Source organism: Globicephala melas, chromosome 10, assembly GCF_963455315.2.
Source record: "Globicephala melas chromosome 10, mGloMel1.2, whole genome shotgun sequence".
Lineage (NCBI taxonomy): Eukaryota > Metazoa > Chordata > Mammalia > Artiodactyla > Delphinidae > Globicephala > Globicephala melas.
In genome coordinates this window covers 57,768,376-57,793,065 of record NC_083323.1, presented here as the reverse complement: position 1 = coordinate 57,793,065, position 24,690 = coordinate 57,768,376, and the positions used below count along the sequence as shown (strand labels likewise).

At 51.3% G+C, this 24,690-nt stretch overlaps 2 protein-coding genes across 10 annotated transcripts in view; both read right to left on the bottom strand.

Moving 5' to 3' along the window:
* Positions 1–730: 730 nt before the first annotated feature.
* TAC3 (tachykinin precursor 3) lies at positions 731–12,919 on the bottom strand. 3 transcript variants are annotated; one of them, XM_030866577.2, is made up of 7 exons: positions 7,508–7,590; positions 6,827–6,945; positions 4,311–4,419; positions 4,089–4,118; positions 3,544–3,597; positions 3,067–3,141; positions 731–985 (listed from the first exon to the last, which is right to left on the bottom strand). In XM_030866577.2, exons 2-6 carry the CDS (start codon positions 6,938–6,940, stop codon positions 3,068–3,070), a joined length of 381 nt encoding a protein of 126 aa, XP_030722437.1. In that variant the 5' UTR covers positions 6,941–6,945; positions 7,508–7,590; the 3' UTR covers positions 731–985; position 3,067. The 3 variants fall into 3 exon arrangements, with proteins under 3 accessions (XP_030722437.1, XP_060161836.1, XP_060161834.1); XM_060305853.1 differs by lacking the exons at positions 731–985; positions 3,067–3,141 and adding an exon at positions 12,906–12,919 and having other exon boundaries at positions 3,437–3,597; positions 7,508–7,599; XM_060305851.1 differs by lacking the exons at positions 731–985; positions 3,067–3,141 and adding an exon at positions 12,408–12,436 and having other exon boundaries at positions 3,437–3,597; positions 7,508–7,599.
* The window catches only part of MYO1A (myosin IA), a 28,045-nt gene continuing 10,258 nt past the window's right edge, over positions 6,904–24,690 (bottom strand). The window contains exons 15-30 of one of the 7 annotated variants that reach the window (XR_011377760.1): positions 22,665–22,727; positions 22,258–22,458; positions 21,858–22,084; positions 21,293–21,493; positions 20,936–21,029; positions 20,331–20,480; positions 20,153–20,221; positions 19,634–19,708; positions 15,231–15,365; positions 14,497–14,603; positions 13,976–14,108; positions 13,709–13,861; positions 13,403–13,530; positions 13,000–13,130; positions 7,508–7,599; positions 6,904–6,945 (exon numbers count right to left, since the gene is read on the bottom strand). Coding sequence is in view for 4 of the 7 variants with exons in the window: in XM_030866576.3 (XP_030722436.1) it covers positions 13,004–13,130; positions 13,403–13,530; positions 13,709–13,861; positions 13,976–14,108; positions 14,497–14,603; positions 15,231–15,365; positions 19,634–19,708; positions 20,153–20,221; positions 20,331–20,480; positions 20,936–21,029; positions 21,293–21,493; positions 21,858–22,084; positions 22,258–22,458; positions 22,665–22,727 (1,863 nt within the window). In the remaining 3 variants the exon portion in view is untranslated. Of the gene's footprint in view, positions 6,946–7,507; positions 7,600–12,609; positions 13,131–13,402; positions 13,531–13,708; positions 13,862–13,975; positions 14,109–14,496; positions 14,604–15,230; positions 15,366–19,633; positions 19,709–20,152; positions 20,222–20,330; positions 20,481–20,935; positions 21,030–21,292; positions 21,494–21,857; positions 22,085–22,257; positions 22,459–22,664; positions 22,728–24,690 lie in introns of those variants that run through there. The other 6 variants (XR_009565401.2, XM_030866576.3, XM_060305849.1 and 3 more) reach the window with 6 other exon arrangements.

The following is a 24,690-nucleotide window of genomic DNA, read 5'->3' as shown; positions in this document are numbered from 1 at the left end:
AGGAAATAAATGTTTTCCTTTTATAACTGGCCACTAAGGTGGCCAGTTAACACTAAAAAGATCTGCTCTCCTCTTTCTCAGCCCCTATAGTAACTTCCCTGTCTATGCCCCACCCTAGCAAGATCAAGTGCTGTTTGCTTGTCTAAAGCCCTGCTACGATGTAAACTCTGTTTATGGATCACCGTCTTATCCACACGACCTGCTGCAGGATCCAAGTTCAATATTCGGCGACAGAAAAATAGTACAGTGCTGGGATGCACCCTCCTCTGGGCTGGATCTTCGCACAGCCTTGATCCCCACTTCTCTTCTTGGAGTAGGATTCAGGGACTGATGTCTCCCAGGCCCATCCTGGAAATACAGACAAGCCATTCAGAATATCTGTACTTCTTTATCTAAATCTGGTCTGCGAAAGTCTTTGAGTGCTAGAAACCATCTTCCAAATTCATTTCTTCTTTTAATCACTAAATAAATCTTCTGATACTAATTGTATGAAGCAAGGAGTAAGACACTGTTGGGGAAACCAATATGTGTACAAAATAAAGATACTTCCATTTATATATGATATGTGTGTGTATCATATATATATATATATATATATATATATATATATATTTGTGTATGTGTGTGTGATGTAGCTGCAAGAGTCAAGAAAGAGGAAAACCCACCCACCAACCCACCAACCAAATACATCACTCTAGGTCATAATATGTAAAAATCCTTTATTGTTGAGGCGTGGAGAGAGACATCATATTTTTAGGATGCTACAGAAACTCCAGGGCAATCTATAGTCAATGCCTGCAGGGACTGGGGGCGCTTACTAGGCAGTTTCTACAGCGGGTGGAGTAGAGGGTTGGAGAAGGGGTCAAAGCACAGGAGTGTTACAAGGATGTGGGAGAGGAAGGGAAATAGGAGTGCGTGCACCTGGGGATTGGGAGAGGGTGACAGGTGTCTTCACGATGCAGCCCAGGAGTCCAGAAGTGGAGTGCTGAGGACCAAAAAAAGAAGAAATCACATCTCTGTCCTGTAAAACTCCCACCAACCACCCACTGGGGAGGCGGGGGAGAAAGGGAGGGGCATCTGTAAGGGAGAAGTAGAGAGAATGGAAGTCTTAACCCTCAGCTACCCCTGTAGCCTTTGAACTAGAGGACCGAACTCTCCTAGCCACAGGTGCAGGTGTCTTCCCAGCTTCCATGTTTATCACGCTATGGTCTGAGGGGCCCATGCAGAAAGAAGTACTGGCAAAGTTCACAGCATCCTGGCATCCCTATGAGCCAGGCATACACACAGCCCTGTCCAATGCACCCTGGCACTAATGCTCCCCTGGCCTCACTCAGTCCCTCCTCCTCTTTCCAGAAACCTCCCAGAGGAAGGACAGGCCCAGGGATCACTTCCTTTTTCAGCAGTTTCACATGAATGAGATAAGATGGCACAATGATCTGTGTTGATCCATCTCATCTAACCTCCTTTAAATGCCAGCCCCCAGGGACCTAGTGTCTATTCTTCCCAGCACCTGACAGGTTGAGAATGCACCATCAGTGGTGAGATTATGAGGGTTGCAATTATGGGCCTGGTCCCTCTGAAAGAGCCTACGTTCACCAGAAAGCATTAAAAGTAGATTTCCACGATGCACTTGTTTCTGCCATTTGTATAAAATACTATGGCAAAATTGCACTGTAATTATCTTTATGGTTGATGCATAACGTTGGGGAGTGTATATCATCCAGATATAGCTGCCCGTATAATTATCTGACCGTCAGCAGGACTGAAATAACAATCTAATGAGAGCAAAATGATACAGTAAGTACCATGTAATCAGTGAGTTACGGAGTTACGGTTATTACGGCTTTTTGTACCCTCTCACCCAACACTGAATGGGGGGCCAGACCCGGTCTCTGGGCCCGGGGAGTCACACACAGGCAGTTTCATTGAGAGCCTGCTCCTGGTCCTTGGGGCTCCCTTGAGACCAATGAGTGTGGGTAACAGGGCCACAGAGAGAGGGGCAGGAGTCTCTGTGAAGACTGAGCCTTCCTGATCCCTCTCCTTTCCTCCCCTGACACCTTCAGTGGAAGCCAGTGCAAAGAAAGCCATCAGTGAGCTGCTATTGCTGTGTGTGGGAAGATGGTGTCGAGGCAGACGGTTCCGTGTTTTGACAAGACACTTCCCCGGGGGACTCACACTTGCATACCAAGTGGAAGAGCTGTCAGCCCACTCGGGCCCAGGGTCCAGCCCAGACAGCTCCAGGCAGACAGACCGGAGCCCGCCAGGGTCAACACTGGGACCTTCCCCACACTTCCCAGACTACAATCACAGTAAAGCCAACACACAGCACTGTGTGCCAGGCACTGTTCTGAACACTTTACCTAGACTCAAAACCACAGCCCTGCAAGGTAATACTATGACCCCTGTTGTTCAGATGAGGAAATTGAGGCACAGAAGGGTTTTGTAACCTGGCCAAGGGACACAGCTAGTGAGTGGCAGGGTTCGAACTCAGGCCATGCTCATATTCATTACACTGCACAGAGCGATTAAGATATAGTTTCCAGCTACTCCCCATTAGATTTCAGAGTTTGTTGCATTTCTTGCTAAATCACGCTTGCAAATAACTATATAGTGGACCCGGTAACCCGAGATTCTGAATGATCTGAATGGTTTCAGCCTGCCTGGGAAGCAAAATGCTTCACCTGTGAATAGATGTGGTACCTGTAATTATCAGATGATGATCTCTCCACCTTTTGCACAAATCACAAGAATGGAGTCCAAACAAGAGAAGCTGCTCATCAAAGAAACCCCAGGGGAAACCCCTCCCTTGCCATTTCCTACCACTCAGCCATAAGCAGGGGTCCATGAGACTGGAAAGAGATGAGAAACAGGGTGTGTGTGTGTCTGTGTGTGTGTGATCACAGGCAAGCACACACTTCTAAGTGTCAGGCACTGGTAGTGTATTTAGGCCATTAATTATGAGCATTAATACACATAGCATCAGAGGAAATGCTCCAATGCTCCTCTGGCAACCTACTCCCCCCACATACACACACACAGTCCCCTCTCCTCTCCCTAAGTACTTACTTCATTCCACATTGGAGGGATACTTGAAGGTGCCAAAGCTGGGGACGTTCTCTTGGTTCACATCAATAGGATTGTCTGTGGTGAAGTAAACAGTGTAGTTAGGAGGGATTTTTCTGCATGTGACCTTCACTCTGACCCAATAGAAAAGGGCTGGCTATGAAGGACAGCTTTGGAAGACAGAGTTGGGAAGTAGACGGATGCTCTGTTTGGGAGAAGGGGGCGGGGGGCGGGGGAGAAGCAGAGCTTGCCTGACCCCCTCCCAGCTGCAGCAGAACTATCTTATAAAGGTCTCCGTCCTGTGCTCCTGGGGAGGGCTGGACTGTGGACCCAAGCCGATTGGGTAGAAGGGGCAGAGGAACCCTCACTGTAGCTAAGAAAAGTCCTGTCTTTCCCTCTGGTGACAAATATGAAGCAGCTGACTTCTGCTACATCTTTGCCAGCACCCTAGCCCTTCCACCGACCTCCACATCTTCCTACCTGGCCGGATGTTCCTCTTGCCCATGAGACCCACAAAGAAGTCATGCATGTCACCTGCAGAAACAGGGCCAACATTTTCAGCGGTGATAGTGAGGGGCTGATACATTTCCCCAGACGTGTCAAGACTTCTGAGGTTGGGCTTCTGGTCTCTGTTTCAGTGTCTCACCACAGCTTACTCCCCGCAGTTAGCAGGCTGCCCCCTAGGCCCACCCTCTCTGTCTACCTCTCCCTCCCCCACATTTCGAGAACTCTCTGAAATTCTCCCACCCAACAGGTACCTGGCTTAGAATCTTCACAGCCACCAAGAGATCCTCTTGGTTCCCACTAACCTACCAGTGGAGGGAGACTCCACCGTGCCCCGCACATCTGCTTCCTCTGGCTCTCAGCGGCCTCTCCCATTCAGGAAAGGCTGGCTGAGCAGTTGCAGCTGGCATGCTGTTTGCGCCAGCTGAGCCGGGGCCAGCCGAAATAGTCACTGGGCCCTGTGCCCATGGAGCTCTAGGCAAGTGGTCAGCAGAGATCAGGAGGGAGAAGAGGCTACTCACGTTTCTGGGGAAGTGACGACTCCTTAGGACCTGTGAAGCAAGAACAGGCATGTAACTGGGGAAAGGAATCTGCAAAGTGATGATTAGAGGGGGTTCAGATCACAGCCCTCAATAATTCACTAAGCCATCTCCAGTCTCCTTCCCACGCGAAGGGGTCTCCCAGGCCTATTTAATCTTCAGAATCCTGCCCCACACGCCCCTCTGCCCGGGGCTGCTTCCTACCCACGCTAGCCTTGCTCAGCATTTTGAGCAATCCATCTAGGGAGACTGAGCGGCTGTCATAGAGTCTCCGGAGCAACGACGGGGGCAGCTGGTAGAGATTCGAGTCCTTCTGGGGAGAGAAACAAAGAGGGCTGAGGAGGATGCTCACACCCAATCCACTCACTCTTTCCCCACAAGAAATGGCCTCTTCTTGAGCTCATCACAGCTGAACTTAACATCCTATTTCTTTCAGGATTTCCTCTGGTGTACACTAGAAGCGAAGTAGGCTCTCAAAGTGTGGTCCATGGACCAGCAGCATCGCCGCTGGGAGCTTGTTAAAAATACATAATCTTGGTCTACGCCAGACCTACTGAGACAGAATCTGCATCTTAACCAGGCCCCCAGGTGACTCACAGGCACAGCAAGGTTTGGGAAGCACATGTAAAGGGAACACATTGGGCATCCCTGTAGGCCGACCAACTGTCCCGGTTTGCCCAGGTATGTGGGGCTTTCAGTGTTCAAGCTGGGACAGTCCCAGGAAAGCTGGGAGTTGGTCATGCTATATCCCAAGCTCAAAGGGGACTGACCCTTGGGGCCCCCTCCCAGCTCCTGCCACCTCTCAGTGAGAAGGGACATTGGTTCTTTTCTCCCTGGCACACCCGGAACCGGTTTGACCAACGATGTGGTTGCCCCACTAAGTGAATGAGCCAGGAATTCCCGCACTCACAAGAAAGGCTCATCAGACAGAGCTAGTGTCCTCTGGTCTGTGCTCCATGATTGAGTCACAGACAGGACTCGGTCCTGGGGACAGGTGGGGGTAGGCAGTCAGGGCCACCAGCAATCCTGAAATTGCCCCCGCTCTGCACTGTGTCCGGGGATGTTTCTCTCCCTGCGTTTCCCACCACCTCGCCCTCTCTTTTCTTCTGCATCAGGTTTCTGCCTCTGTTTTTGTCTCCCTCTCCCCTCTCTCCCCTGGATTTAGAATTTCACGAAGGCAGCATGCTCAGAATGAAGCCTCTTCTTCCCCTCCACAGATGAACCCCATTCTAGACCTGCTGCCAAACAGGGGTTCTTTCTCATCTTGGTGGTTTCTTTTTTAGCAACTTGGGCACAGCAGGATGGTTGGTGGGCACACATCACACACCCAGTTTATTGCGGCTGCAGAGAGATAATGACAATTGATCATGTTTGGAGATTTTCACCTTGAATCTCAGCGGTTCCTCTCTCTCCAGAGCCTAGGGGTCCTTGGGCGGCTGAGCACACGCAGATGAGCATTTACCCAGGATGCACCCACACACGTGCCAACCTGGCTGCCCAGGCACACATACATCCTACTCCCATTCCGTCCCAATTTCCCTCATCCTCTCGGACCTGCAGGGAGAAGGGGCAGGATGGCAAGCTCTATTTTATTGACCAAGAGGGGCAAGGTCTCAAAGCAAGTTTGTCTCAGAGGAACAGACCCAGATATTCTGACTGTCTCCAGCTGGAACTTTGGGCTCCAAACACAGTGTCCAGCCCATATTTGGCACTCGCTGTGTGTTTTTTGAACTGGTTCTGGTCTTTTGGAGCTGGTGCAACTACTGCAAGGATGCCAACCTATCATACCTTGGGACACCTCACCAGCTGGATGAAGGCTGGTGATCTCTCTCTTTGCCCTTCCCACGCAGCCACTTCCCCAAATTGTTCAAATACTCTGCGCACCTCCTGTAATGAGACGCTAAACAGATCTGAGCTGGAGAGGCAGTTAGACTTCACACACTGAATATGTAGTAAGTTCCACCTGTAATCATCTTAAAAGCATTCGTACCAATGTAACTGCTGTCTTGTCAAAACCTTGAGAAGACTTCCTCCCTGCTCTCCCCCAGTACCCCTACCCTGACAACTCCTACTCTTTTTCTTAGATGAACTTTGGAAATTGGGGCCCAACCTGTTTTGTGGGGTCTTTTCCTATCCTGACTCAGCAGAGGCTAGAGGGGGACATGGGAGAGGAGGGAAGAAAGGGTTGGAATGTTAGGAGCACCTGAGGTTATTGGGGGTGGATGAGCAGGGGATAAGGGAATTTATTTGAATTTTGAAAACAAAAAATACATATAGCTGATAGGTAAAAGAGCACACAAATGACTATTGGGGAGAGAAGTTCTGACTGTTTCATACCATCCAGGAAGTGGGGAGGATCTGCCCCCCTGCAAAGGGACAGAACCTGAGCTGGACCATAGGGAACCTGAGACAACGCTATCCTACCCCTCACAGTACCACCCAATCACCAGGTCACCACACAATCAACCAACCAAACAACATATTAGTGCCGCACATTTTATGTACAAGGTGTCAAAGACATGCAGAGGGACAGAGACACTGACAGACATACTGGGAGAACATGAGGCCACTGCAGAGGCTGCGCTGTCCAACCCTCTGATGGGTAACTCCCAGCCCGCCCGTCCCACCTTCCTCCCTACCACAGTGGGACAGGCAGAGTGCAGCCTTATGATGCTGCCCAGTACTCTGCCAGGCTGGGTGAGCCAGAGTGGGTGCCTTACCTTGCTGTGGCTCCCACCAGGCACCACCTGTTCCTGTGACTCCTCACACACCGCCCCAAAACTCCGAGCCAAGCTGAGGGCCAGGATCACTGCAAACAGCAGGGCACTCCTCATGATGCCTAGGAGTGCAGACGGACAGGACGGAGGGAAGGCAAGGAGGAGGAGGACACAACACAGGTGCAAACATGGGAGACATTCACGACTAGCAGCCTGGCTTGACCCTGCTTCCCCAGCCCCCAACTCTCCCGCCCAAGCCTTAGTCTGGGAGAGTCTCTGAGCTGGAGGCGCTCAGTTTCCCTGCTCCCCCATCACATATTTCCCCAGGATATGCACCTGGCAATGAGCAATGGCGCAGTAATGTGGGGGACTCTAGCCTCCCAGGGAAGATAATAGATTTATATGACGTGCATGGGTCTATTTCCTTAGTCGGCTTGAGGAGGGATCCTGGGTGCTATTTTCCAGCCCTAGGTACCCCAAGACTTAGGCAAAAACTTTCTAATATAGGAAGAATCAGTCTGTACCCACAGGCTCCAAACACTACATCAACCCCCATTGACTCCTGTTCACCTTCCCAGTATCCTGCTCCCCGATCAAAGGCTGCCACCTTTATTCCCTCCTGACTCTGCCCCTGTCCTTTGGTGCCAGCTCCTGTCCATCCAACATTCTGCCGCTTGTGCCTACCTGTGGAGCAGCTCTGAGCCTGGGGCAGATGGTCCGGCAGGATCAGGGAGCTGGCCGGGAGCACTGTCCGCTCCCCACACACTCTGCTGGTGCTGCCGTGAAGAGAGAAACAGGGAGTGGAGGGGCTTGGGGAATGTGGCAGGAGCTCCGGCCCAGCTCCCAGATAAAGGCTCTGGGAGGGTCTGGGGGAGCCGGGGGAGGGGCTGAGAATCACCAATCCCAGGGTGGCTGGAGGGGAGGGGGAGGCTGGTGGGGGGAAAAGGGATATAGGCTGCAGACACACACACACACACACACACACACACACACACACACACACACACACACACACACACACACACACACACACACACACACACACACACACACACACACACACACACACACACACACACACACACACACACACACACACACACACACACACACACACACACACACACACACACCCCCCCCCCAGCAGTGAACGGCGGTTATCCAGCAGCCCACAGTCCAATAGCCCCTGAGCTGTGCATGCTAAGGGATGATGTTGTGTACGGTTTGTCACAAAATTTCCATGCCGGAGCCTACTCAACAGGTGTGGTCCCTGGGCTCTTTCTCCTCCTTGTCCACCCACCAGCTCTTTGCCCTTTAAACTTCCAGCCTCGACTGCCTGGCCAAAACAATTTCCGCCAGGTGCTGCTCTGGCCCTTCTACCACCAGGATGAGCAGGCTCAGGTCCCTGACGATTGAGAGGTGAGTCTGGCACACCCTCCAGTCCTCAGTTCTCCCTCTGTCCTCCTCCCGGCTGGAGCTGACCCATTGCGTTGGTCCTCAGACCAGTAGGGTTGGTACTTCTCCCCACTAGTGAATGCAGAAAACTCCAGGGTCTGCCCCCCTCCACCTCCCCAGTGCCAGAGCCTCTCCCCATGGCCTCCCACCCCACTCTTGACTCCTGAATCAGCCTGACGTAGTTGCATCCTTCCAGGGTTCTGACTTCTATCCTTCCTGCTGTCATCTCTGAAAGGAGGGACAGAGCACCATGGCTGAGCTCTTCCCCTACCCTCACCCCCGCTCCAGCATTGATCTCTTAACTGCTTCTTTTTCTCCTCACAGTTGCATTTTTTTCCACTCTAATCTGTCTCCCTACAGCTCAGGCATCTTCTCCCCTGAACTTTCAAGCCTCTAGTTCACGCCCCACAGTCGAGGGGCCTTATTCTGCTCACTTCACACCCAAGGTAAGAGAATCCCAGGGGAGAGGCAGAGTCAGGATCTGATCCAGATCCAGAGAGAAAAGACCCAGAGAGAAAAACATACTGCTGTAGGAGACGAGGGGAGGGAAAGAGAAAGCCGGCTCCAGAGCAATCATCACTCTTAGCATTTATAATGGGTGCAGAATTTGAACATTTGCAAGACGCTTCGGCAGAGAGCAATCCAACTGATTTTCATCACCTCCACCGTGTGAGTAGGAAATATTCCTATTTTCAGATGAGAGAACTGAGGCTCAAAAAATTCAGTCACATGATCTAGGACATATAGCTATTGGAGAACAGCCTCAAATTCAGGTTTTTCTCACTCCAAACTTCCCCTTCATTTTACTGCACTGGTCTGTACTTTGACCAGTAAGGGAACAGTTAAGTCTCCCAGAGGGAGTTGGGGGTCCACCTCTCCAAAAGACCTGGAGATTTGGGACCTTGTACTCTTCTACATCTTGGGATTGGGAAGAGAATCATAGCTCTGTTGCATATTTACTACAAAGACTTCTGCTCACCAGCACCTTCCCCAATCACCCTATTTAAAATTACTACCACTCCATTCTCCATATCCCTTCATTTCTTTTCTTCATATATTACATCAAACATACTACAATTTTACTTATGGTCTGTCTACCCCACATCCCACCAGAATGTCAGCATTATAAGGGCAAGGACTTCCGTCGCTTTACTGTTGGATTCCTAGCTCTATAGTGCTTGGCATATAATAGGTGCTCAATAAAAATTTATTTATAAAACAAAAAAGCAAGTCTGAGGCCAGCTTCTTGCATTGCGGCCCACAATGTGGATCCTCCACACAGCCTCTCAAGCACTGCTAGGGTCCTGAAATGTTTGTCTCCCCATCCTACACACCCTGGGGTTTGGGCCATACTGAGAAGTCATTCCGGCTTCACGGGGCCCCATGTTCATCCCCGAGTGAGGGCAGCAGCTAGGTCTCAAGGCCCCTTAATTATGTGACAGGCCAATGGGGCCTCAATAAAGGCTTCCCATTACCCAGCTAATTACAGGGCTCTGTGGGGCAACCATGGCCCAGGACTCAGGGTTGGGAGCCATTAGTGGAATAAAAGGTAGAAGTGGAAGGCTGTTTACATGTTAATGGCATGACTTGTTCATGCCTTTGAGAAGCTCTGATGCTATTCCTAATTGGACCAGGTCATCTCCCACCTCCTCCTCTTCTCCTCCCTCACCAATCTGGAAAAGGAGGTCCAAGCTGGGCAGGCTGGAGGAAATTGGAGGTGTAGTAGGAAGAATGTGTTAGACTGAGGGCTAAGAACAAAAGCCTCCTGGGTCCCATCTCTACATCAGCCTCCCTCCCCCACCAACCCATCCATCCCTGCCCCCAAGCCCTGGGACTAGGGAAGCAAGGATTCAGCAAAGGTCCGTCATGAATAATCTCCTTTGATGATGAGGCATCTCACAGAGGATGGCAGGAGCCAAGGATGGGGGGAGCAAGGGAATGGCAGGGAGAATTGACCACCTCTTGATCTCTGGGATTAGCAAAGACTTGAAAGAGCTGATGCTGAGTCAGAGAGGTGATGAAGGAGGGAGGCTTTGGAGGGCTAGGGCAGGCTGGGCTTCACTTTGCCCACAAATCATATGCAAATGACATGTAAAGCACGTGCTGCAGCTACAGAGAACCTAGGTGTGTTTCCTTTGAACACTTACTCTTTGAGCCACACCTCAGACACTAACTGTCACTGGCCTAGCGGAGCAGGATCCCTAGCAGACCATCCCTCCGGAGCCCCCCCTCTTTATTGCTGGTGCAGGTTGTGGGTGAAGCCAGTAAAACACTGAGCTGAGATGCTTTAATCGGCCCTTCCCAGGGGTCAAGGTGGGGCACGTGACTGTGCGCGCGGGCTGGCCTGCGTATGTCCACAACATGCACAGCTTGGGCGCGACACGTGGACCCCTTCGACATTCTGGAGGGGTGCCGCGGGCTGCTGGGGGAGGGGGCTGGGCCATATGTGACAATGGGTGGAGATACCAGTGAGGACTGGAAGGATGCCGAGTCCTGTGGCCAGGACACAGTCGGGAGACAACCCACAGCACGAGGAGAAGAGTCCCTCAGAGCCCGGGGAAGAAATGTGCTGAGCCAAGAGGGCTGAGCTAGAGTGGTTTGTGCTGTGAGATGATCAAATGGCCCCTCTTGGGGGTTAGGGGACTCCAGGATGGCTTGTGCCCCTCAGAGGCTCAAACAGCCTAGACTTTGAGAGAGCTGGACTGGCTGTGAGCAGGGCGGGCAGCAGAACTTCAGCTTCTCCCATCATGATGGAGCCAATTCAAGCCCTATAACAACAGGTGGGGAAACTGAGCCCCTATAGGCTTCAGGGGACAAAAACACACACTCCTGAGCTCCAGAAGAGAAGAGAAGCAGAGACAGGAAAGAGGAGGAGGGAGGGAGAGATGGGAGAGTAAAGAAGAGAGGACCCCCCCACACACCTCCCTCAGCCTACCATCTATCCACATGACTGACGGGGGGGAGGACAGGAAAGAGAGCAGGGGCCCCAGCCCTCCCCGCTCCTACCATTCCCAGCCCGGAGAGCTGACAGTGCCTTCAGCCCTGGGAAAGGAAAAGCAGGATAGGGAGCAGCAGCTGCATATTCTCCTGAAATTGCTTCTGAAAATGACCAGACACTTCACTAGGAAAGTGACGACAATTTGGGCCCTGGGAGCAGCAGATGAGGCGAGAGCGGGGGCGGTCAGGCTCTGGTCACCACCCCCCTCTCGGCCTGGTTCTGAGAAGTAAAGGACGGGGGAACTGTTGGGGGTGGCGGAAGGGTGGCCAGAGCCCCAACTCTGGACATGGCTCCCCACGACAGCTCTAACCCCTCACCCACTGGGAAGGGCTGCCTCCCTGGGCCCCATCTCAGCTCAGAGCAGGGTGTGCCAGAACACGGGGCTGGCTTGTGCTCTGAGGGCTAGATTAATCTGCAGTCAGAGGATGCGCTAATCAGGTCTCCCGCCAGCGTGACTACCTGGGGAGTGAGCTGCCTGCCAGTGGAGGCTGAGGTGGAGGGAGACCCCAGCCTCAAGGCACCGTGAGCTCAGCGGAGACAGGGAAGAGGCAGGGAAGGCAGAGGTCCGAAAGGAGGCAGAGCCGTCCAGACAGAAACAAAAGGCAGCCATTTGTGTGCTCGCATAGAGCGCAGTCTACATTTTACTGCAAACCCAGGAGATGCTTGTTCCCCAAAGGTAGAGAGCAGAGTGGGAGAGGCTTAGACAAGACAGAATCTATGAGGAAATAGCCATGAAGGAAGTGGGGGAGGGTGATATTTAAAGCATTATACAAACTCTTACGTGTCACCATTAGTCAGAGCCCACAACAACGGGGACAACGAGATGGTGTCAGACAGTTGGAAACCAAGAAAGAAATAATGACGATGACACATGGAAAATAAATGAAGACGAGAGAGGTCAGTCATAGGAATGGGGGAGTCCGGGTGGGGGGGCGTGTCCCCCTGTCAAGTGCCACCAGCTGCAGGCCCCAGCTGTGGGGCCGTGATTAGTAAGATAACTGTTGGCAGCAGCCTGGCATCTCTGGTGTACGGAAAGGAAAGGGGTGCCAGGGGGCAGGTGTGACAAAACCCAGTGCTGAGCTTGGGGTGGAGGGGGCTATGGAGCCGGGGACCCTGCATTCCCCAGCTCACCTCAGCTCGCATAAGCCCTCCAGCCTTGGGCCTCTTTCCGGGCTGAATCTCCAAAGGATCCCAGTTTCTGCCAAGACAGGGATCCTCACTTCTTCCCTCCAGGGACACACTTAATGAATCAGCTCATTGGCCACCTGCGACCTGAGCCCCATCCCCGACTGCCCCACCCCCACCCCAGTCTCTCCAAACCCCGCCAGAGCTCAGCCGGTCAAGGAGCCCGGAGACAATTTCCCTTCTTCTTCATTCTTATTATCTGCATTAGCTGGCTCCAAGGAGCCTGAGGAGAGGAAAGGGAGGGGGGCAGAGGGTCTAAGCACAAGCCAGTGAAAAGGTGGGGGGACAGGGACCCACCCACATGACCATACGTTTGCAAAGCCTCTTGTTTTATTAGTGGGCAAAGAGGCTGAGGGCGGGAGGAAGCTAAGTTTGGAGAGAGGATTGGAAAGGACTGGGAGAAGCAAGGTCCTCTTCAAGGGTTCTGCACTCTCTGAGCCCCACCTCCCATCAGAGGGCTCAGGCACGGGAGCCTCCCACGAAGGTGGGTGGGTGGGAGTAGGGCCGGTGCTGGTCCAGGAAGAAGAAACTGCTGCACCTCCTCACTGTACAGTCACCTCCAGGCAACGACTCCCCTTCTTCTTGCAGCTCAGCTTGCCATTCCCACCACTCCCAGGGCCCTGGATGACCTTGACAGCCAAGCTGCTCTCCTTGAACCTCACTGAGAACCTGGAGGGGTAACAGACAGAAAGACAAAGCTAGTGCCCTCATCCCCTCACCCCTACTCCTATATTTTCATGGTGGCTTCCCCTCCCCTTCTTGAGGCAAGTACATCCCACCAGCCCCCTATGTCAGAAGACTCAAGGCCGCAGAGAACTTGGGTGGCCCTGACCTGACATAGTACGCTTCACTTTCTGACAGGACAAATTTTCCCGGTCACAATGACCGCCAGCTTGGTCATCTGCCCCAAGCCATCCCTCACCCCCAGCTCATGGCCTTACTCCTCAGTCACGGTGACTGGAAGCTGCCTCTGTGTGGCATCCAGCACAGCCCGGTACATCTTGGTCAGCAGTTCAATCACATGCTCGCTGACCAGCAGGAAGTCCCCCTTGGAGCCCACTGACGATATCTTAGGAAGGAGAGAAACAGCAGGGAAGGGATTCATTTTTTTCTCCTCAGGAGCAGCCTGGGAGATATCAAAGGCCCAGAGTGAGAGGTCTGCTCTCCATGGCCTCCAGCTCGCCCCAGCCCTGTGATGCCCACCACCTTCTCCAGTCTGGGGCCCTGCCCCCACCCAGCTCTGATACCTCACTCAGATGCAAGCTAAAAAGCCCATCCTTGAAGCTGGTGACTGACACCCCGGCCACACTGTTTAGCGCGACGACAATCTTGGCCTGGGAATTCTTGGTGTCTGAGATAATCACATGCCCCTTGGTCAGAAGGAGAATTCGAGAGGAAGTCTAGGGACAGAACAGGAAAGGGTGAGGAAGGGTTGTGATGCATCCCCACCCTTCCAGCTACCAGCCGAGGCTCTGGATCAGGCTGGGGGAGGAGTTCGGGATATGGGCCTTCACCTTGCCATTGCCACGGTTGACCTTCATCACAGTCTCAGCCACCAGAACAGGCCCTTCCTCCCTGCCCTTCAGCTTCTGTAGCTTGGGGTTTCCTTGCAGCCCAATGTAGTCACCGTGGAATGGAATAGGGACACTGAGGACACACGGGAGGTACGCAGTGGAGATAAGGTCCTTACCTCCGACCTCCAAGGTCCTTGTACCTCCCCCCCGAGTTCCCATCTTGGTCCTCCCGTGCTCCATCCCCCATCCTCCGCCATACCCTGTGTCTCAGCGGTTCTCAGAGCACGGTCCAGGACCGACATCAGCATCCCCTAGGACCTTGTTAGAAAGGCAAATTCTTTGGCCCCACCCCAGACCTCCTAAAACAGAAACTCTGAGGAGGGCATGCAGCAACCTGGCTGTTATCCAGTCTGCCAGGTGATTCTGAGGCGCACTAAAGTTTGAGAACCACAGCTCTGTTCCACCTGGGGAATCTTCTCTTTGCTATTGATGAAACTGCACAGGGTCTGGGAGGCACTCACCTCTGGGGGTATGAAGCCTTCTTGCCCTTGAACAGTTCGCTGGCACAGAGCTTCTCCCTTAGGACCTCTACCTGCTTCGGGGACAGCTGATCCCGGAATTTCTTGCACTGTGACAGGAGCGGGGAAGGAGGACACTTCAGAGAGGGCAGGGGCTGGAGGAGCACTGGGGAGGGGAAGGGGGGCTGAGGGATGCTGGGGGAGGGGGATGGAAACAGTCAAATACAAGCCCCAGGAGAGCTGTGTGCCCACAGCACAGCACAAGGCCTACTCCCAGACAGGTGCTCAAAAGTATTTCTTGAGTAGAAGAACTCTGTGCTAAGTGAAATAAGCCAGACAAAAGGACAAATGTGGCATGAGTTCACTTATATGAGGTACCTAGAATAGTTAAATTCATAGAGACAGAAAGTAGATCACACTTTCTGGGGGCTGAGGGACAGAGGAATGGGGAGTTATTGCTTAATGCGTACAGAGTTTCAGTTTGGGATGATGAAAAATAGTATGGAGACAGATGGCGGTGCTGGTTGCACAACAATGCGAATGTGCTTAATGCCACTGAACTGTTTACTTAAAAATAGTTAAAATGGTAAATTTTATGTATTACCACAATAAAAAAAAAATTTAAGTGGAAGAGGGAGGCAGAAGAGGAAAATCAGGAGGAGGAGAAAAAAAAAAAAAAAGACAAACGAGAGAGGAGTTGCCTGAGCACCAGGAGAGGCTGCCCAGGCCCCGCTCACCTTCCATTGGTAGAAGAGCTTCTGAAGCTCGTGGTTAGCTGTGTTGAAGTACTTGTAAGGGGCAGCTGGCCACCTTTTGTCCAAGACATTGGTAGACGGCAAATCGTTCTTCAGCCCCAGGAGGAATTTCTGTGCCTGGGTTGGGAGCAGGGGGGTTGGGAATGGGATGACGAGAAGACCTCCTGACAGGCAAACTGGCACCCAGATCCCACCGCTTTGAGAAAGAAGGCCCCCCACAGGGAGAAGCGACAAGTGCAGTTGAGGAGATGGAAGGGAGTTCCCTCCTGATCTCTTTCAGTGTGAATGCAGACTTGAGGTTGGGCAGTAAGAGCGTGATCGGGAGATGGAGGGGAGAGAAGTAGTTCCAAGCAGATACCTTCTACACAGGGTGGTGAGGTGGGAGGAGCAATATGGAAACTGGCCTTAATATTTTGCTTCTGTAGCTCCCTATTCTCGAGGCTTATAATTGCCTACAGATGGCTGCCCCACTGTCTGTGTTAGCTATTGGACAGGTGCCAAATCTTCCCTCCTCTCTGCTCAGTCAAGGCCAACACCTCAACCTGGCATTCAAAGTCCTCTACTCAGAGCCCAACCTCATGTCACAGGGTCCCCTGCATTATCTAATCCTGGCACACCAACCAGACTGGACTCCCTGACTTGCCCTCTGCCCAGCCCATTCATTATCACTCTGTGCCTTAGCTCATGCTGCTCTCAGCTCAACTCTGCCAACCCAGATTCTACCTATCCTTTGAGATGCAGCTCAAAGCCCTCCCAGATTCCCTGGGCCAGTGGTGTCTCTCCTTTCTTTGAAGCCCCATAGCACGTTGTCTATACATTTGTTTTTGTACTACTGTTATTTGCATGGAAATCTCCCTCTTCTACAGGGTGAGTCTTTGGGAGTCAGGATGCTAGGTCCTGAGTTTTTTCACCATTCAACATCATTAAGCATCTGTTCTGTGCCTGGCACTGTTCTAGGTATGGGGACACAGCAGTGAACAGAGTAAACAAAGTCTCTTCTCACTGAGTTTACATTCTACTGTGGGTGGAGAAGGAGACAGCCCACAAGCAAATAAACATAGACTGTAGCTTCCAATAATTATATACGCTATGATGCAAAAAAAAGCAGAACAGAGACAGGAATGAGTGGTAGCATATTCCAGACAAGAAGGAAAGCCAGTGCGACTGGGCTAAATTGAGCAAGAGAAGAAAAGATCAGAGAGTAGGTTAGCCAAGGAGAGATCATGAAGGGCCTTGTAGGCTGTGGTAAGGACATTTGGCTTTATGTGGGGTGAAATGGAACACCTTTAGAGGGTCTTAGAGGAAGAGTGACATAAACTGACTTAAGGTTTTACTTTTTACTTTTTAAAATGTAATACAACTTATTTTCTTATTTTGAAATTTTTAAAATTTGAGTGAAAGCTGAAACAACATTGCAATGAACATCTGAATAACATATACTTCTCACCTAAATTCACCAGCTGATAATGTTAACATCTTACCCTATCTTTGTGCTCTTTCTAACACACGCACACGTAACTACAAATGCATGTAAGTATATAAATACACGCATATGTACAAATCTTGGCTACTATGGCATCCTAAAGTAGGTTACAGCTATCACGACATTTTCCTCTAAAGCTTAAGCACGCATTGCCCAAGAACCAGGATATTTTCCTACACAATCATGATTCTATCACCATACCTAAGAAAATTAACATTAATTGGACACACTCACCCAACAGTAATGTGTATGCAAATCTCTTCTAATGTCCTTTATAAACTTTAAAAATGTACTCTTTGACTTTGTTTTTATTTTTCCTGATCCAGGATCCAATCAAGTTTCACCTGTGGCATCTGACTGTTTAGTCTCCCCCAATCTAGAACAAGGACTCTTAAGTCTTTATATCTCAGGGAGCACCTAGCACCCTGTTTATTTATGGGATAGAATTACTGAAGGTATAAAAAATGACTTGACCTTGAACACTTCCAAATTTTTGGAATTTTTGTGAAAACTTTTTACTGAGATATTAGGTTAAAAACTAAAATAGAAAAAGGCAAAACACACAGTACATTGCTGTAACTCTCCAGGAACAATGCAAGCTCTTTGTACCTTCCACTGCAAAGATCTAGTAGGCTTGGTCTCATCACCCTGGAGTCCCCAGTCCTTGGCCTGGTTTGATTTAATTCAATAAGCATTCCTTAGCATGTCCCATAATCCCCCATGTTCCAACTGATGTGGAGATTCTGAGGTTTTTCTTTTTTGTTTGTTTTTTTAGATCTAGAAAGTTCTGCTTTTCCCTATGCAGCCCTCCTGCCCACAGGTCTACCCAGAGCCATGGATACCTGGGTTGTCCAGGCCTCTGTGAGTGTGTTGGGAGTGGTGAGGCAGGAAGGGGAGGGGAACAGTCACAGGTGGTGGTTAAAACTAGAGTCAAATAGCTTGTATCCCAGCTCTACCACATACCAGCTATGGAACTCCTACAAGTTATTCAACCTCTCTGGGCCTTAGTTTTTACCAATAAAATGAGGGAAAGAGTATATTTTATTTTTAAAAAACATATACTTTGAATAACAATTTTCTGGGCATGTTTAACTAACCTAGGTAAGAAAACCATGGTGTTTAATTGTAAATAGATTGATATAAGATTGGACCAATACTTGATGTGTACAATTTTAGTATATAGGGTTTTGTGCTTTTAAAAAGAAAAGGTCGGGACTTCCCTGGTGGTGCAGTGGTTAAGAATCCACCTGCCAATGCAGGCGACACGGGTTCGATCCCTGGTCCAGGAAGATCCCACATGCCGTGGAGCAACTAAGCCCGTGCACCACAACTACTGAGCCCGCTTGTCACAGTTATTGAATCCCACAAGCCTGGAGCCCCGTGCTCTGCAACAAGAGAAGCCACCACAATGAGAAGACAGCACACCGCAATGAAGAGTAGCCCCTGCTCGCCACAACTAGAGAAAAGCCCATGTGCAGCGAAGATCCAAAGCAGCCAAAAAAAAAGTTCAATTAATTAATTAATTATAAAATAAAATGAGGGCAATATAAGGGCCTACCTCAGAGGGTTGTTGAAAGCATTAGAGTTAATGCATGTAAAGGGCTTAGCACATAGTAAGTGAGTTATAGGCAAGGCAATGGCAAAATATGGACTAGTCAGAAACACTGGGGCAATCAATGCCCTGTGGTCCCCCATACGCAGACTTCCACAGTGGGTCTGATTTATTGAAATACTGGTTTAAAGGCAACAGCTCCTGTGGTGACATTCAGCAGATGCCTGATGATATACAGGTGAAAGAGAAGGTAGACTAGAGGTCATTCAGGAGATAAGAACAAAATCAGATTACAGGTCTCGGGTGTGCAGCAAGAGAGCACGTACTCTGGTAAGGCAGACACCCTGGAGCCTGCCTGAGGAGAGCCCTGGCAATGGAAGAGGCCTAGGACAATGGAGCTTCCCGGGGGAGGGGGAGGAGGACACAGTGAAGACTCAGGGAGGTGGGAAGAGGCCCAGAGCCCCCCTTCCTCAGCTTAGCCAAGGGAACAGAGAGGAGCTCCAATGCATCTCGTGTCTTTACGAGCAAAGTCAGTAAGAGTCCTAACAACCATCAAAAATCAAATCAGCCGAGGTCAGTTCTAATTCACTCTAGCCCTCTGTCCAAGATCTCCCGCTCTTCTCTCTGGTCTTTCCCAAGGTTTCAGTGGAGTGCTGCTCTCCCCCATCTGGTTTCCCTCCAACACTTCTCAGAAGCACTGTTGCTATCGGATGTATGTCTCTGGAAATCACCCCTCTCTGTCCCTGTTTTCCTCTCACTGGAAACTGTCCATAGTTTGAACGTCCAGACCTGCTCTTGGCTTCTTCCTGCCCACCCTGACCCAAGTCCTCCAGAATTAAGGTCCTTCCTGAGATTCGGTTTCAGCCTGGCCTGCTACAGTGTCAGAAGAGAAAGAAGGAAGATATGACTCCTCCACCTTCACCCCCAGCCCTAAAATGAATCTCAGGAGGTTGGGTTACTTAACCCTATGTGTGTCCTCTCTCTGCTCTTCAATGAGGCGCAGCCTCTGCAACTGTTGTTAACCACCTAGCCCCAGTCTCTTCTCCAGCCTACTCACCATGGACTAGTTGGTGGGTGTGCTGGGACCCCTTCCTGCCACAAGGTTGCCTGCAGTGTCTATTCATGCCAAAATGTGCTCTGATTCTGCCCCTAGGCCCCTAGGCGCTGGGGCCCTCCCCGTGCAGGCTGCTGCCCCATCCCCTCTGCTCCCAGGGTTTAAGTACATCAGATAGAGGAGGCTCTTGGGAAAAAGCTTTGAGTCACCTCCTCTCAAACCCCACATACTTCCTCTTCCCAACCTGTCCCTCCCTCCTCAATGCCCCGTTTCCACCCTCAATCCCCACCACTCACCATGCTCTTGTAGATGAAATCTGACAAGGTGAGGGCAGCCCCTGACCGGAAGTACTTCCGATAATTCTTGCGAGCCTGGCAGGGACATACAAGAAAAGGGCCAAAGTAAAGATAGAGAGTTATACCTGGAAGATAGAAGACAGGCCTAGAAGAGGTTCTACTATTTTTCAACCACACAAAGAACAGAGTAAGGAAAAGAGCTGAGACTATAGCTGGAGGGAGAGAGTAAAGTCAGACAAGCTGGCAGTCAGGAGGACACTCAAAGCAGAAGGCAGAGCTCTGCTGCTAAGTCAGAAACACACCCAAGCATATATTCAGATCTCCCCAAGATGCACCCACACTCCCAGACACACACAGAGCAGACCCAGAAACACACCAAGACACAGACATACCATCACACACAGATGTGTCCTGGGTGAGGGCAGGACCTTCCCTCTGCTACTCTTCCCCACCAGCAGCAGCTGGCATGACCCGGAGGAGCCACGTGAGGGGAGGAAACCCCTCTCCCTTCCCCATTACCTTCCAACCTCTCACAAAAGCCTGGATCAACAATGCTGATGCCTTCATCTTCCCATAGCGTTTCTTTTGCTGTAGAAAACAGTGGGCCTGTTAGAAAAACTCCACCTCCTGAACCACCTCTCCGCTTCCCACTCTCCTATTAGAGTAAGGGGGATAGGACTTTGGGGATGACAGATACCATGTTGCCCCGAAACCAAGAGGAAATGAGGATCTGACTCTTGCGCATCAGTTGGTAGTGGACGCGGCAGCGCCAGCCTCGGTACATCTTCTGTATGAGTGTGGCCAGCTGATGGATTCGTAGGCGCCTCTGATCTTCCAGGTGGAAAAGCTGTGGAGAGGTGGAAGGGGGGCAGAGAGGGGCTCACCTAGGGGAACCCCACGGCACCAAGATTTCCTAGCCAGTGTCTTATTCAATCGTTCCTTAGTCCTCTTATTCATTTATGCATTCATTCATTTAATAAGCAGCTACTGAGCTCTGACTCTTTAGCAGGCATTGTGCTAAGACTTGGAAACTCAGACACCCTGACTCTCAAGGAGTCCTGCTTCAGGCAGAGGCGCTCAGACCAGCAATGCAAGCACACCTAATTCCAGGGCTCAAGGCAGGCAGGGCAGGAACCCAAGAACTCAGTTCCCAGGGATAAAGTCCCTGCAGAGAGGAGACTTCCTCATCCACTATCCATTCCAGGTTCTAGAAGCTCCCGTCACCCAGCCTCTCACTCACGTGGGCTCTCCAACTCTTCCACCTTCCAGCCCCACCAAACACAAGTGCACCCTCCAACTCACAGTCTTGGGGCTTCTGATGAAGATCTTTGTCCTCCCAAAGGCCAGCTCCTCTGAGGACACACTCAGCTCCCCCAGGACCTTCTCGACCCCCTCCCTACAGGAGCAGGTGGGGAAAGCTGCCAAAGGGCATCCCAGGGGAGGGTCCTCTCCCACCTGTCCTCTACCGCCTTCCACCTCAGGAGAAGAGTTCAGAGTTCGGACAGACTTCAGAGCCTCTGAGAAGTGATCATTCAATTCATTTCCCCGAGAAGCCCCTTCACGAGCTTCAGCGATACACATGGCACCACCTGGTCTCTTCCCCCACAGAGGTTCCCTGCACTGCCCTTCCCTTCTCCCCAGTCTCCCACTGAGTCTTACCGGTCTCCACCGTCCCAGCGAGGCCAAGTGCTCCGGCTCAGCAATCGGTACCTTTCCAGGAAGGACCCGTAGGCCTGGCGGTAGGCATAGCCTGCTCGTCGCACCCGCACATTCTCCAGCAGCCCCAGGTACCGAGACTGGACGGCCACCAGCTCCGAGGAGAACTCACCTCGCTTCTGATGCTCATTGGGCTTTATACACCTGGTGGGAGGTAAGGCAAGGCCCGGGCTACAGGAGCTTCACCCTTGCCAGTGTCACCCACCCTGGTCTCTACACCTCTATTCTGTACACATTCCCGTTAGCTGAAAATTTTCAGAGGAAGCAGACACACTGGCCTTCCCAGTTTCACTCACTATAGCATGGTCCCTACTTGACCATGACGCTCTCCCCCTTACAGGACTCTCAGCTCCTCAGCTGGCTCTGTTTTTCATGAGGCAAAGGGATCTGGTATCCTATTCCAGAGACAGCCATCCCCCCACCCCCGCACGGACATGTTCTACCATGCGTGGACCCTGCAAGTGTCATCACAAATGCAGCATGTTCCCCTATGTGCCCAGCATGTCACCTGATGTAGTTGGGTTTCTTGGAATACAGGTTCTTCATGAGAATGGCCACAGAACCCTTGAACTGGACCCCAGCAGTTGGGGGGCGTTTGAGAGACGCCTGCTTTGGATCACCCTCAGGAAACAAGGACCGAAGGAGGGGGTGCTGGGCCTTCCACATGGCCTGGGACAAGTCCCGGAAGAGCAGGTCGTTATTCTTGTCGATGAAGCTGTTCACGTTGTAGGTCACCTGTACAGGAACAGCACTTGGTCTGGACAGCCCACCACATTGTCTGTCGTGCGCGTGGCCCTCCCAGTTTCACTGCGAAGTGTTCCTGGTTCTCACCTCCCCCCAGTGCCTCCCCCATTGCCTTCAGCCTGTGCCCAGACCCTAGTCTTCACCCTCCAGCCCCGTGACATCACCTTGCCCGCATAGTGGCAGATGCGGAAGCAGCTGAGGCCCATGCTGTGGTCATACTGGTGCTGGGCATTCTGGGTGACTTTGCTCTCATAGTGGCCATGCTTGGAGAAGATCTGGTTCAGCTTTGCTAAGAAGGTGGAGTCACTGACCACCCCAGGCCGCAGGCACTCCTCGTCCAGCATGGCCAGGATGCCTCGTTGATTCTGGCCAGGGGAACACGATCAGCCCAACCTAGACCTGGTCCTTCAAGACGTCCACATCCTCACTGCCGCCCCTCTGCCCCCTCATCCTTTGCCCCCTTTACCATCCTTATCAAGTGGGGTGGGGGAGGAGGGGAGAGAGAGACAGGGGAAGGGTGTTCAGGCAGTCTGGAGGGGGAGGTCCCAGAGATGAGAGAAGGATAACTTACATCCTCAATGAGGTTACAGATAATGCCATTATCAAAGTAGTCCACCTTCACCCACGGTATGCCCTGGCAATGGGAGATGACAAATTACACGGAGCAGGTCCAAGACAAGTCTCCAACGGTCTCACCAGAACCAGGCCCCCTTTCACCCACCCCACAAAGGACCATCAGAAAGCCCTATAGTTCAGAGGGGTCCTTGGTGTGGTTTCTATCACATCCTCATCCCTCCAAGGTTGATGGAGAATTTGTGGGGTGGGTGGGCAGACGTGTGGGAGGACCCAGAGCAGTTGTGAGAGAGGGTGAGACAGTGCAGAAAGCCATGTAGGTGCTGTAGGTTGGAGAAGGAAGTGGAATATGTTGGGTGAAGACTGGGATAGGGATTACCCCACTGTGGGAGTGGGGAAGGGTCCTTGAGTATGTAGAAGAGCAAATGGCCATACTGTTCTGGCAACAAGCTATGGAACCAAAGCACATAGGTGAGTTTATCATAAAACAACAAAGCTAATTTGATACATCTTCAAAGACCTTCATCAGTGATTCCCAAACTCAAGTGTGCATCACAGTCACCTGGTGGGCTTGTTAAAATACAGATGGCTGGGCCCCACCCCCAGGTTCTGATTCAGCAGGTCTGGGACAGGGCCTGGGAATCTGTCTTTCCAACATGTTCCCAGGGGACACTGCTGCTGCTGGTCCAGGACCACACTTTCAGAACAACTGATCTACATGATACTTTGGGGCTGTATAATTTGTTTTTTAAAAAGCAAGAATGGTATAGAAGCAAAAGACCCATAAGACCATGCATCTCTAATTTAGAGCTTTGCTGGGTAACAGGCCTATAGACAGGAGAGCTCTGGACCAGCCAAGGGCCAGACCTCCCAGGCTCAGGCCATTCCCAGGTGTGGTTGGGGAACACGAGCCTTTCTCTTCCTGCTCCCTCACAGGTCTTTAGGGAATGCAGAGTGGAATTAAGTAAAGTTGCCCGCCCACTTCATCCCCAAAATACCTCCCCAACTGGCTAAATGAACAATCCTATGCAGCTATAGAAAAGCATCTTTATGTACTGATACAGAAAGGTCTCTTGTTAACTGGTGAAAGCAAGATGCAGAACAGAGTGTATTCATTGCCACTTGAATAAATTTTGAGGGGAAATATATTTACAGATTTTTTTGATTACACATAAAAGACGTCTGGAAGGAGGCCGACTTCAGTTGCCTCTAGATGCGGGGGGAGAACTAGGAAGCTGGGATGGGGTGGGAGGGAGACCTTTCTTTATACACCTTTTTAAGCTTTTTGAATCTTGAAGCATGGGAATGTATATCTATTTGCTAATTTAAAATTTTAAAGTAAAAACATACAAAACTAAAAAAACTTTTAGTTGTGACCACATTGCCTGAAATTCTGCCACAGCAGGTTCCTGAGGGCTCACAGGGAACATCCCTGAGAGGGTTTTGATGAGTGAGACTCAGCCATTCACACTTTGGAGTGAATTAGCTCAAACAGAGAGCTTTTCTAACACTTGGCCATAGGAAACTGGGGGGGCGGGCGGGGGGGGGTGCGGTTTTCGCTGACCAGGGGAAGGAGTGTGGAAACTTTGAGCCACGGGGCATTTCTGGTGAGAAAGTCTGGGTGCTACAAGAGGGGACGGCAACATCAGTCCAGCCCAGAGGAGACAAAAGATTCTGAGACGTCACAGAAGGGCACCGAAAGGGATGTGGTAGGGTGCCAAGCCCAGGAGAAATGCCCCTTCTAGATTCGGCTCATAGCCTGCCCTGGGCCAAGCACAGCTGTCACTTCACTCTTGTCAGCCCTCTCCCCCACCCCTACCCACCCCAACACCCTTCCATCAATCTGCTCCCTTCCTCTCCTGGCCTGGAGGGCAGGATGGGGAACTGGGGGTGGAAAGCAGAGAATTAGGGCTTCTTGGTAATGCTGGAATATTCAGCTGTGCAAGGGAAACCTTCTGTCCTTAGTGTTCTCATCTGGGGACAGTTGAGAGGAAGCTGTGATGAAGGAGAAAGATCTGGCATAC